Here is a 14,607-nt window from a genome sequence, read left to right on the forward strand (position 1 = left end):
GAAGAGTTGCAAAAGTAGTACAGAGAATTCCTGTATACCCTTCACCCACCTTTCCCAATATTAACATCTTATATACCATGGTACATTTATCAAAATTAAGATATTAACATTGGTAAACTATGAACTAAACTATAGACTTTTATTCCAATTTCTCCAGTTTTTCCACTAATGTCATTCTTCTGTTCCAGAACCTAATCCAAGATACCATATTGTATTTAATTGTTATATCATGTTGGCCTCCTTCAGTCTGTGAGTTTCTCAATCTTATTTTTCATGACCTTGACAGTTTTGAAGAGTTTAGGTACTTTGTAAATTTCCCTCAGTATGCATTTGTCTGATGTTTTCTCATGATTAGACTGGGGTTATGGATTTGGAGAGAGATACCATAGAGGTGAAGCACTCTACTCATTACATCATATCAGAAGGTACATGATATCAATATGACTTATTGCTGGTGATGTTCACGTTGATCACTTAGTAAAGGTGGCATCTGTCAGGTTTCTCCAGTGTAAAATTACTATTTTTCCCTTTCTACACTCTGTTAGAAACCAGTCGTTAAGAACCCACACTCAGGGGAAGGGAACTAAGCTCCATTTCCTGGAGGGAGGAGTGTTCAAAGAATTTGTGGGCATATGTTAAAACCACTGCAGTAATAAATATTTGGGGGGGGACAAATTTTGAGGCCGTGCAAATATCCTAATTCTCCTTGAAGTTTCACCCACTAATTTTAGCATTCATCAGTGGATCTTGCCTGCAGCAGTTAATCTGCCAGTGATTTTCTATTTCTCTCATTCCTTCTACATACATTAGTTTGAATCCTCGTGTAAGGAAGTGTTGTCTCTCCTCTCCTATTTATTTAATTAATGATTTATACACTTATGGACTCATGGATATTTATTTTATTCTTTGGGTTATAATCCAGTACATGATTGTTTACTTTGTGGCTCAAATTGTTGCCTTGGCCATTGAGGTTGGTGTTTGTCCTTTTAACATGCCATGTCCCTGTACATTTTTTTCTCTAGCATTTTGCCCAAAATGTTACTCAAGGATGGCTATAGATATTCTTTAGGTGTTTCTCACAATGAAAGAGACCTGATTAAAAACGCAAAATTAACATGTTCTCTGATCTCTTAGCACAGTCCTTTGTAAAAGGCACAGTGTTATATTTTGGATGAATAAGTCAGTTTACCTTCACACAGATAGGTATGTTAAACATAAGAGTGGGGAAAAACAGACTCCAGACTACTTATGGGGAGAAAATATGAAGTGTCATTGTCATAGTAAATTAGACATGAAAAAAACCTGAGGAAATTCTCATTGGGAACAGTGGATAGGATTTACTAGAACTATCTGATTTAGGTGAGTGGTGATTACAGTTGTACTTCTATAAAGATTTCTCAACTGATATAATTCAATTTTTTCACTTAAGTCAAAATGGCATTGCAGACTGAAACTTAATCCAAATTCTTGAGAATAAAAGAAAAATACATTTAAAATCTTACTATTTGCTAAATTATTCTTGACTCTTTGTACCAAAATTCTGATATTGAGCTTTCTAACTTTAGATTTGTATATTTCCTATCAACATTTTTACTGTGTTCTGTTTTGTAAATTATAGTTACAGAAATGTCTTTAAGTGATCTCAAATCTGAATTCTATTTTACATCCTGTATATTAATACTTTAGAAATAAGGTACTATAGGAGTAGGTAATTTAAAACGTTCCAGTGCAGGTAACATGCTGTTGATCACAGTCTCCTGGTGTGTGAACTCAATAAGGCAAGAAGTTTGTTAGTTGATTTTGTTTGCCATTCTCCTCCATGTCTCTTGCCGTGTTAGTGAAGCTAATGGTTTGGGAGAGAACAAAATAGCCTTCTTTAGCAAGATTCATTTGGGACAGAGTGCTCTGCTCGTCATATTATTTTTTTTTAAAGAGCTCCTGACTTATTTATTTATTTATTTATTTTATTTTTTTGGCTGTGTTGGGTCTTCGTTTCTGTGCGAGGGCTTTCTCTAGTTGTGGCAAGCGGGGGCCACTCTTCATCGCGGTGCGCGGGCCTCTCACTGTCGCAACCTCTCCCGTTGCGGAGCACAGGCTCCAGACGCGCTGGCTCAGTAGTTGTGGCTCACAGGCCTAGTTGCTCCGCGGCATGTGGGATCTTCCCAGACCAGGGCTCGAACCCGTGCCCTCTGCATTAGCAGGCAGATTCTCAACCACTGCGCCACCAGGGAAGCCCTCTTCATATTATTTACAATGGCTCTGAGCCGTAAATTATCAGGAACTCATAAATTAAATAACGTTTCAAAATAATGCTGTTTGTAAAATTTAAAAAGAATGATAATTGAAAAGTGATTTTTTAAAAAATTGACTACTAATTTCCTTGAAATCATAATGTAACTTGTAGCACAGTTAGGAAGCATTCATGTTTTTTACAGCCTTATGGTTATTCTGAAAGAGAGAAATTGATCTTTAAGGTAATGAATGATACCACAGGCAGCATATGTGGCCCAGTGCTGTCTTTTACTGTAAAAGGGTCCAGTACCACTGATTCAGAGGATGTTTATTGAGTATTTACTGGATGCTTGGCACTGTCCTGAGGGAAACTGGTAAATTCAGGGCATTTGTTGTATCAAAATTTTTGTTAAAAACTAAGTAATTGTAGTAGTATCGGTGGTGTGATTTTTTTCTTGCTGACTGAAATGTAAATTCATTGCTAATGTTCAGTGTTCAGCATTCTTAAGAATTCATTTGGTCTAATTAAAGAGAAAGCTATCACTAGTACTGAAGCGAGTCAGCACAGCAACTGTACTGACTAAAATAAAAGTTGTTTGGTATTAGGTATCAATAATTTATTAAGAGTAAATTTTTATAATCATTATCCCCACTACTCCCTTTTTTCCTTAGGATCTCAAACTGGAAAGGATGTTAGTTATTAAGTTCATCCTGTGTTTCAATCAACTCTTCTTAATGACTTATTTAAAAGCTTACTTCCTTCTGTGACCTTTATTTTGCTGCTGACTATGGCACTTTGGTTTTTTAAAAAAATTCTTTCCTTTAGGTATAATTAGGAACAATAAGTGTACTATGGTAACTCGGTAAAACCAGAAAGCTATGTTTTAAGTAATACATAAATCACTGTATAAACCTAGGTAACAGTTGATTAATATTCACAGAGATAATCACTTCTAAACATCTTGCTTACATGTAAATCTGATAATTGTAATCTACATTTCATTTGCAAGTGATATTTGGGGTTCACTTTAAGTACGTAGCATTTTTTTAAAAACTTAAATCACAAGAAAATTAAGAATCATGTATATCTTCTAAAAAAAAATCTGTAAATTCTGGATTTTTTTGTCATTTTGAAATTGCTTTAAAAGAACATACAGAACTGGTCAGAGCTGGGAAGAATCTATGAGAGATTCCTTTGGAGACCGTGGGCTGACCCTCTGTTGTCTTCAGGTTCATGAAAGAATCCCTGGGAATGTATTGTTTTGTTTTGTTTTTTAACATCTTTATTGGAGTATAATTGCTTTACAATGGTGTGTTAGTTGCTGCTGTATAACAAAGTGAATCAGCTATACATATACATATATCTCCATATCTCCTCCCTCTTGCATCTCCCTCCCACCCTCCCTACCCCACCCCTCTAGGTGGACACAAAGCACCTAGCTGATCTCCCTGTGCTATGAGGCTGCTTCCCACTAGCTATCTGTTTTACATTTGGTAGTGTATATGTGTCCGTGCCTGGGGATGGTTTTTTGAGTTAGGTTTGGCAGCGGTAAAGGTGCATAAACATAGCCTAGCTTTCAGTGTTTTCTGAAGAATGCTTTAATACAAGCTTAGAATGTTGGTAAAGTTGTGCATTTATACAAACAGCCTTTGATTTTACTGCATCTCCAGTTTAAGATATTTATAATATAGACTTTCAGAAGTTAAATGATCCATTTTTTTTTAAAGGGGGAGAATTCCAGGTGGATGCTAGGGAAGGATCATAAAAGCCCTTCGTTGGAGGATTGCTATGAAATAATGACTTGAGATTGGAATTTGAAGGAGAGATACGTTTCATTGGCAAGAACAATGAAAAGTTAACTGCCTGTATTACTGCAGAAGAGTGGGATTTTTCTAACATAAGTCTTGGGCCCTCCAAGAATGCATATCACTTATGTTTCCTTTCATTCATTGCTTGGAAGTGGAAGTTCAGCTGATATTAGAGATCATGGGTGGCATTGCCTATCTTATTTTTACATAATTCTGTCATGTTCAGTGATTCATCAAAAGGGCTCCTGCTGTTTATTGCAGTTTGGTCTTCTGTTAGGCTGTTCGGTCTTCTGTTAGGCCATTCATGGGCTCTTCAGGAGCTGTAGTCTTCCTCAGTGAGCTGTTATTCTTGGCTATATTCTTGTTGTTGTAGAACTTACAATACAGTATGCTTTTTATTAATGTGATTTTCTTTTTCTCTTTGCAGTGATTATTTATTCAAGTTACTTCTGATTGGCGACTCTGGAGTTGGAAAGTCTTGCCTCCTTCTTAGGTTTGCAGTAAGTTGAAATCAAAATGCTTTTAAAGAAATTAATGCTGTTTATGTTTTCTAGGTAGACAAAAGATTAAACAGTTTTATTCAGAATATTAATTCTTCCAGAATTTATATATCATATATAAAGCCTCCAAGTGTACATCCCCAGTGATATCTAGACTCTTAAATAGAAGAAATGCTGTTGCTCTTCAAAGAAATTCAAGCAAAGTGTAGTTATAAAGTCAGAGTGTCTAATACTCTTCTTGGAGATCAGTGTTTCATTCCAACATAAGTAGTGAGGTAAGGGGAAAATAGTAGGTCTGTGTTGAAAGTGACTTGATGGAAAACAAATCTTCAAGTAAAACTTTAGTAGAATAAAAAGAAAAAGCGGGGCCTGGTACAAACTTTTTTTGACAATGGCATAGAGTTCTATATGCTGAAATTTACAAACTGATAAATAACTTTCAACCTAATAAATAAAATCTACAGTCTTACTCATAGTCTTATCAACTGCCTTCAAATTTAGCATGTTTTCCTTCTCACTGTCTAGATCATTGGTTCTTAAGAGTATGGACCAGTGGGGATTATCAGGACCGTCTCGGGGTCCATGAGATCAAAACTACTTTCCTAATAACACTAAACCATTAGTATGTACTAAGTAAATAATTACTTAGTACTAAGGCAAAAGACATTTGCCTTTTTTCACTCTACTGATCTTTGGTCTGATGTTGCAAAAGCAGTGGTGGGTAAAACTGCCGGTGCCTTATTAGCACCATGTTGAAGTAGTGCTAAGCCCCAAATTATACTCATAGTCATGGTGTTTACCTCTGTTCACTCACAGCGGGGAAAAACACCATTTTCATTTAAGAGTGTCTTTGATGAAACAGTAAAAATGATTAAGTTTTTTCATACTTTTTAAAATTGAGGTATAGTTGATGTACAGTATTACGTAAGTTTCAGGTGTACAACATAGTGATTCACAATTTTTAAAGGTTATATTCCATTTATAGTTATAAAATATTGGCTCTATTCCCTGTGTTGTACAGTATGTCCTTGTAGCTTTTTATTTTATATGTAGTAGGTTGTACCTCTAAATCCCCTACCCCTGTCTTGCTCCTCCCTCTTTCCCTCTCCTCACTGGTAACCACCAGTTTGTTCTCTATGAACAAACTGTGAGTCTATTTCTTTTTTGCTATAGTCATTAGTTTATTTTTTTAGATTCCACATATAAGTGATATCATACAGTATTTGTCTTTGACTTATTTCAGTTACGATAATACCCTCCAAGTCCATCCATGTTGTTGCAAATGGCAAAATTTTATTCTTTTTTATGCCTGAGTAGTATTCCATTGTATGTATATGTATGTGTATGTATACATCTTTATTCATTCAGTTTGTTGATGGACACTTAGGTTGCTTCTAAAAATGATTAATTAAAAAAATCGTGATCCTCGAGTATTCTTTTTTAAATATTCTGTGTAAAGAAATGAGGAGTTTGCATAAAGTAGTTTTACTGAAGACTGGAGTATGTTGGCTGTCTCAAGGGAAAGAAAAGCACTTGTATAGTTGTTTCCATTTTGAGCTAAACTAGCTGCTTTTTTCATTGAACATTTTTTTTTAACTTGAAAGAACAACTAACAAACTATAATTATGTAGAATTGAGTACTGGGTACACATTTTATCAGATGAACAGACATTATCACTTCAAGGAAAATATCTAACAGCATTTGCTGCCTGTAATAATAAATTCAAGCTTTTCAAAGGAAAATTAGAATTTTAGAAAACTTAAAATTCACCACTGCAAGCTTGACAGCATCTCAAATACTTAATATGACTTTTCTGATGATATAAGTGATATTAATGAATCCCATATATATATATAAAACTTCACTATATATAATGGTTAAAAAATGAGACCATGGAAGTACCAGAATAAAACCTAGGTGGCTCTTTAATCTTGTGTGAAAGTATTTTCTAACGCAGAAAAAAATCAGGAAAGAAAAGATTGTTAAATTTGATTGCATTGAAGTTAATGCTGAGCACATAAAAATGTTGGAAAACAAATGGTACTAGGAAAAAAATATATATGAGGAAGGGGTGATATTCTCAATACATAAAGCACACTTACACATTAATAATAAAAGGATGTTTGCCCTGATGGAAATATGAGCAAATACATGAGCAGGCAGTTCACAAAAGGAGAAATACAAATTGCCAATAAATATGAAAAAAATGTTCAGTTTTATTTGTATTTAAAGGACTTTAAAATTAGATACTACTTAATTTTTATTAAATTGGCAAATATTTAAAATTAATTAAAATTAAGAATAATTCCTAGTATTAAATCAGCAATTCTAGGTAGGTGGGAAGAAGCTGGCCTCTCTTGAGGAAAATGGCTATAGCCTGAGGTATTTGTGCTTCAAAGAAAATCCTTTCCAGGATGCCTATTGATCTAAGTCATAGGTTTTCATACTACCTACACAGTAGAATCACCTAGGATGCATTTTGAAAATACTGATTCTCACACCCCTGAAGTAGAGACAAGCTGCGAAAGGTATGATAAATGTATAATAAGCTTTGGGAGCACAGAGGGAAGAATCTCTTAATTATTGGCTGAATAGTTGGGGAATGTTTGGACAGTCAGTATTGCCTGAGCTCAGAATTGAAAAATGAATAAAAATTGCCATGTGACCCAGGGACTGGGGAGTAGGGGGATAAAGCTTGGGAGTGGGGAGAAGGAGATGCTGAGAATTTGGACAGTAGGAAGGGCATGTGCAGTGGCTCAGAGGCACGCAAGTGAGGGTCATTTAGGGGTTTATAAGAATTCTAACAGCATTTATAAGTATTTCTAACAAAGTACGTGGCATGTTCGAGTGCTGAATGAATGTTTATTGCATTCATTTTGTTCTCTATCCACTTTCTATAGTACCTGATGCTTATTAGACAATTAAAAAATTTTAATTTAATGATGAGCATTTTGTCAAATTGCATTCAATGCTTCAAGAGTATCCTTTTATCCAGTGATTCTGTGTATGCATTAGTGTGAATATATGTGGAGGATAAGTCAGCATAGCTACCTCTAGCCACTTGGAACTCTCTCTGATCATATTTTATTCTTTAGTGATCTTTGTTTCAGTCTCATGTACACATCAGGTTCAGCATTATCAAGACTTCCCCACACTGGCTTCATTTAATCCTTTTTCCCCTTCTCTTTGTTGGGAGTGCCACAAATGCAGATCCCAAGTGTGTCATTTTCCCCTTATATACTTAAATATGTATTTCTAAGAACTGGACATTTTCCTATAAAATACATTTGTTGACTTAACAAAATAAATTTCCCTAGTTGTCCAAGAAGTGTGTTGTTATAGTTGGTTTGATTCATGATTCAAAACATGGTTCACACAGACTCATAGACATAGAGAACAGACAGTGGTTGCCAAGGGGAGGGGAGGATGGGGTGGGATGGAGTGGGAGTTTGGGGTTAGAAAATGCAAACTATTATATATAGAATGGAAAAACGACAAGGTCCTACTGTATAGCACAGGGAACTATATTCAGTTTCCTGTGATAAACCATAATGGAAAAGAATAAAAAAAGAATTTGTATATATGTATAATTGAATCACTTTGCTGAACAGCAGAAATTAACACAACATTGTAAATCAGCTATACTTCAATTTAAAAAAAAAAAGTGTAATTTTAAAAGTTTAACCTTGAGTTAAACATTGTTCACATAAAAACTTGTACACAAATGTTCACAGCAGCATTGTTCATAATAACCAAAATGTAGAAACCACCCAAATGTCCACGAACTGATGAATGGATAAACAAAATGTGGTATATCCATTCAGGGTACTATTTTTCAGCCATGAAAAGTAATGAAGCCATAAAAAGGAATGATCCATGCTGTAACATGGCTGAACCTTGAAAAGTTTATGCTGAGTGAAAGAAGCCAAACACAAGAGGCCACATTGTATATAATTCCGTTCATGTGAAATGTCCAGCACAGGCAAATCCACGGAGACATGAAGTAGATCAGTAGTTTCCAGCGTCTAGGGGGAGAGGAGGAAATGGAGAGTGACTGCTGCTGGGTATAGGGTGTTCTTTGGGTGATGAAAATGTTTTGGAATTAAATAGTGGTGATGGTTGCACGACCTTCTGAATATACTAAAAACCACTGAATTGTACATTTTAAAAGGGTGAGTTTCATGTATGTGAATTGTATCTGTTTAAAAAGTCATAACTAAGAAATAAAATTGACTTCTAAAAAATTTTCAGGAGAGTGACATGATCATAGCTTTGTGGTGAATAAGTTGGATGGGGAGGAGCAAGAGTTCCACTGATTAGAAAATTAGAAAAATCATTCATAATCATTGAAAATATAAAACCTTTTTCTATATGTATGTAAAGAATTTGCCAAGAGATGTTTAGAAAAATTAAAGAATAGCTATTAAAAAAAAATCTTTTAAGAAGAAACCATTGGTAAATAGCACTTTGTCTTCAGAACATGAACAGAGTGCAGGAGAGGATGGAGTGGCTGTTCTCAGCATGTTACGCCTTATAAACTGTTTATCAGCTTTGTAGATAAAAGTTAACTTTATATTTTCTTATTTACTCTATTGAACATTCATTTTAATTGTTAGCTTTTCTTCCCTTCAGGATGATACATATACAGAAAGCTATATCAGCACAATTGGTGTGGATTTCAAAATAAGAACTATAGAGTTAGATGGGAAAACAATCAAACTTCAAATAGTAAGTAATTTTTGGACTAGAAATTTTTGTGGAAATTATTTTGGTAAATTTAGAGTGTATTTGTTATTTTTTAATATGTTAACAAAATTAAAGTATCTTAAGAATCATTCATCTAATGACAGTGGTAGAATAAGAATTGTTTAGATTAAAAATGATATAAGATTACCTTCCTCATTGAATTTTCTATTCATAAAGCAGAGAAATACATGTTTTTAAGTCAAACTTGGTCCTAGTTCTTTTTCTTGTGCTTTTATCAGTGTGGTCTAAGGGGTCTAAGTTGAGGTTTACCTTGTCTTACAGCAGAAGTATATTGAGCAATTTTTGTATGTCTTTTATTGTGCTGAATACTATGGAACATTAGAAGAAACCTAGGAGAGGTTCTTCATATGTGGTTTAGTTGAAGAGTATTTATTAGATAGTATGTACCAACTCTGTAGAAAAGTAGAATTTTATTGGAAGGGAACTTAGCTTTTCTTACATATTTTACAGCTCAGAAGATGGATGCTAAGAGATTCGGTGACTTGCCTACAGTTACTAGCAGAACCAAGTGACCCATAGCTCTCTGTTTTCAATATTTTGTGTCCCTGTGCCATCCTCATTCCCTTATCCATCCTTGTATCCTCAGCCCTGAATTAGAAGTAGGCAGTTGTAGTAGAAACTTAATATGGGTCTGGGTGCTACCAGTGTGGACACACCTATGGTCATAAAAAAAAAAATCTCTGGGTATCTTTTAGAGTTGGCTGTTAGTATGAGGTAACATAGAAAACAAGTGACGGTTCTTTATATAGAATTGATAACACCCTGAACTGGAAGGAGTTTTGAATTTGTAGTCAGAAAACTTGGATTTGTTGTCTTCATTCTGCTATTTATTACAGAGTCATGGGGTTAACTTACTTCAGTCTTTTTCCTGAGACTCAGTTTCTTACCTCTAAAATGAGTATGATAATGCTTGATTTACTAACTAATAAGGTAGTTGTGAGAACCAAATCTATAGCTCTGTGTATGTGTGTATGATAATGTATGTGAAAGCCCTTTGTAAACTTTTAGGCAATATACAATTGTTACTGATGATGCGACACACACCCAGACAAGTGGATATTTGATAGGTTATTATTTTTTTATTTGTTCTCTTATGTGACTCTGATAAGGAAAAGAAAGGTACATTACAAAAGAATTGTGGATTTTGATACAAGTGAACACCCTTGATATCCCAAATTAGGACTTGCAAGGATGTAGTTATCAGAGATACCTTGAAATACTTTGAACCAATGAACAGAGTATCTTCCATTTTGATTTTTCCCGTTATATGTAGAGTGCCAACTTGGTACCATAAAGAATATTTCAGAAAGAAGCACCCAAGCCTGTAACTACTGATGTGAAATGATTGTGTTATGTGTGATCATTGGTCTTCATAACATTTGGGTATATTTTTGTGAAACATTTATATATTGCTACTTCCTCTGGCTGGAAGGATCTTATAGGTCACTCACTCAGTCTTCTTTCATCTTCAGTAGGAATTTCCTTTCCCTATCTGGTGCCTTTTTTTGAACATTTCTGAGAAGCTCACCATTTTTCAAAGCAGCTAGTTCCATTTATAAATAACCTCTTAGTTATTAATTCTTTATTTTGAGCCAAAGCCAGTTTCCTTTAACTTCTGTCTCTTACTACTCTGCCTTTTGCAGCTGCCTGATAGAGATTAATTTCTTTTCTATTGGCAGCCTGCCATTTAGATTGATTTTACCACACCTTCTACCTCTGAAGTCCGTCATTCTTATCTGGAAGCATGTTTTCAGAACCTTTTACAATTTGGGTTTCGGTTACTCTCACATTTTATATGTGCCGTTTATTAAAATATGATTCCTAAAATCAAATACAAAGATATAATCCAGCCAGTGTGGCTACATGGGGTAAATTCTCTACTGATTTGGACTCTGAATTTCTTTTTTTTCTCTTACACTTCAGGGACTCATGCCATTTTCTCATCATTGGCCCATTCAAGGACATAAAAAGAAAACCTGCATTTACATTTGCCATCTCAATAACCATTTTACCTACTAGTTTGGATCTTAAAGTTTTTGGTTGTTTTTTTTTGTTTGTTTTTAAGTCTTATATTTTGTGACTAGGGCATTAAAAATCTAAATGCAGGCTTTTACTTTTAACCCTGTTACATTTCATCTTGCCTGGCTTGAATTACCCTTCCAAGTTTTCTGGGTCTTTCAAAATGATTGGGTTTATCTATATTTTAATTATCTTTTCTGCTTTTCCTGTTCAAGTGTGCCATTTGGGTCTTTATCAGAGTTGGTGATTACAAAACATTCAGCAGTGCGGGGCATGTACAGAGTCTAGTCCCGTACCATGAAAGGCCTCTTTCTGTGATGGTTTATTCATTTTCTAAGCTTTATGGAAATGCATACATTACACAGACATTCAGATAGATTCAAGGTTGCAGGGACGAATGAAACACAGCCCCATAGGAGGAGATCCCATTTCAGTGGGAGAGACAAACACGGGAAAATCAGTTACCCTGTGATTATGAGGGGTAATGAGGATTATGTACATAAAGAGTGATCAGTTACAGAGGAAGGTACTGTTAGGATATAGAGTCAGCAGAGTTTTCAGAGTTGCAAGGAGACATCAGAAATGTTGCTCTTTGGGTGCCATTGCTTAGTCAGCTACAATTCTTTGTTAACGTTTATTCAGAAACATTTTCTTCCTGTTGTGCTATCTTTGTGAAAGGGGTTGGTGGGCAGAGAAGGGAACTAACATTTTATTGAGCAGCATCTATAATCAGGCGTTGTGCTAGGCATTTTACAAGCATTAGTTCAAACTTAGCAATTCTATAAAGTGAGCTGTATCTGGGATTTATAGACGAAGAAACTGTTAGGTGACTCTTCCTAGAGTTAAATAACTGGGAAGCTAAAGATGATGTTTTGAAGTCACGTTGGCTTGGCTCCAGAGGTCATGCTTCTCCAAGGATATCCTGAAAGACTTGAGGCTCCTCACTGATAACAGTAGATCTAGATAGTCTCCTGACTCTCATAGGCTAGTACTTTGGACGAAAAAGGTAATGAAGCTATGGTGGCTTTTGTTTGTTTTAAATTAACAGTTGTTAACTTAACTACATTATTTGCTTCATTATTACTTCTCCCCACCCTCCCCCCTCAGTATGTTAAATTATAGATATGATACTTTACTGCAGAAATACTAACTCTGCATCTCTAGTTTACTATGTAACCACCATTATTACATCTAACAAAACTGACACTAATGCCTTAATGTTATCTAATACCCAGTTTGTATTTAAATTTCCCCAAAATTGTAGCTTATTTTTAACAGCTCTGTGTTGGCTAGGTCTTAGAAAAGGAAGTGATTTCACTGAGTGCTCCTGAACTCTTTTTTTTTTTTTTTTTTTTTTGCCATCTAGGACTAGGGGGGATCAATGTCAAGTTCACAGATATATTCCAAAACTTTACAATTGCTTCCCACTAAAGGCTGTTGCATCTTAATCTCCGCTTGTCTTAGGCTTTAAGTCCATTTTTTGTTTTTGTTTCTTTAATGGTAACCATTAAGTAACCATTCTGTTATTTCCCCATCAATCAAGATGTTATCTTTTACCAGTATTTTTTAGTGGGGTAGGTAGCTTTTCTAAACAATTTTTTTAAGAAAAGGACATTGTCTAGGAGCAATTTAAACAACATTCTCATTGCCCTGGTTAAAATCGTGGCTTTAAAAATCTGTTTCCTTGATTTTTCTTTTTTTTTTTTTGGCTGCATTGGGTCTTCATTGCTGTGCATGGGCTCTCTCTAGTTGCGAGTGGAGGCTGCTCTTCGTTGAGGTGCAGTGGCTTCTCTTACTGCGGAGCACGGGCTCTAGGCGCACAGGCTCAGTAGTTGTGGCGCACGGGCTTAGTTGCTCCGCGGCATGTGGGATATTCCCGGACCAGGACTCGAATCTGTGTCCCCTGTATTGGCAGGTGGATTCTTAACCACTGTGCCACCAGGGAGTCCCTTGATATTTTTAATAGTTTTTTTTAACCCAGAACTTTAATGTAGCAATGTTATTTGTTTCCAGTGTTGGAGCCTAAATGAAGTGTAGTAAATTGCTCTTAAAATGAATTTTATAAAAGTATTTGGAATCATCTTCCTTACATTGTTTTCCCTAGGATTAAAATTAATTGTTCCTGAGATGGCTAAAGTGCTATCTTGACTGGTGGTTATCTGAATTAGGTCCTTTCAGTGCTTTCCATGATGATAAATTGTGCTAGCAAATAATTTTGTCTTATGTGTGAGAGTTGTACTGTGTTACAGGGATGTTAGTAGACCAGTAGCTTTCCTAACACCAAGTCAGCCTGTCTTTGCATTCATACTAGCCTGGCACAATGCTAAAGGCTGTAGAGAGTATGAAAAGTATGACAGTTTCTGATCTCAAAGAGCTTATAATTATAGTATTGGTAGCATTACTGCAAGCTAAATTAGACACTACCTTCTTTTCTGGACCTTCGGGTATTTGGCAGTTACCCTGCAATTTAGTAGTGTGAGCACAGAGAGCTAATGTTTCTATATCAAATCCTGGTAGTCCACAACTATGTAAACTAAACTGTTCTCCCTCCTCCCTCCTTTTCCCCAACTCTGTTTTAATGGAATTGTTTGGATTTCTTGATTGTTTTATAATAGTGGGACACAGCAGGCCAAGAAAGATTTCGAACAATCACCTCCAGTTATTACAGAGGAGCCCATGGCATCATAGTTGTGTATGATGTGACAGATCAGGTAAGCTCCAGGAAAAATTGTGTTATACTGACAAAGTAGTAAGTTACTATTTGATAAATATCAGACTATTTTACTTATAAGCCATCAGTATCATTTATATGGCAGAAAACTTTGTCCACCCCTAAGGAAGTGAATGACATAAAAAACGTTTGTTTTAAACCAACGTATCTTTTAAGAACAGGTACATTGTTATTTTTCTCCCCTACATCATTTGAACACCTAATGAATGGGTCAACCAAAATTTCCTAATATTTTCCTTTAGTAAATAGGAAATTTAGTAATTGGTTTTCCATTTGCTTTCAAGGGACCCAAGTTATATTTATTATCAACTAAATAACTGATCATTTTGTCAGGAGTGTGTAGGGAACTGGGATTGTTTGGCTTATACTGTGTTTTTGGTGCTAAGTGTTAACAGGAATTTGCCTGGTAATTAGACCTGTCGGAATTGCCAAAAGTAAGATTAGAGGCTTCTGCCTGTGGAGTATGTGGTTCAGAAATAGGATGAGCTTTGAGGAAGATTTTAAGAGGAGAGTGAGTAGCTAAAGGAGAGCTCTTGAAAGGAGGTAGG

The 14,607-nt window shown here is 35.4% G+C and overlaps 1 protein-coding gene across 2 annotated transcripts in view; it reads left to right on the plus strand.

Moving 5' to 3' along the window:
* The window catches only part of RAB1A (RAB1A, member RAS oncogene family), a 36,999-nt gene that overhangs the window by 10,993 nt on the left and 11,399 nt on the right, over nt 1-14,607 (plus strand). For both annotated transcript variants that reach the window (XM_082426666.1, XM_082426665.1), the window contains exons 2-4: nt 4,469-4,541; nt 9,175-9,270; nt 13,944-14,039. In XM_082426666.1, coding sequence (XP_082282792.1) covers nt 4,469-4,541; nt 9,175-9,270; nt 13,944-14,039 — 265 coding nt within the window. The remainder of the gene's footprint in view (nt 1-4,468; nt 4,542-9,174; nt 9,271-13,943; nt 14,040-14,607) is intronic.

The sequence above is a fragment of the Balaenoptera physalus genome, assembly GCF_965194825.1.
Source record: "Balaenoptera physalus genome assembly, chromosome: 15".
NCBI classification, from domain to species: domain Eukaryota; kingdom Metazoa; phylum Chordata; class Mammalia; order Artiodactyla; family Balaenopteridae; genus Balaenoptera; species Balaenoptera physalus.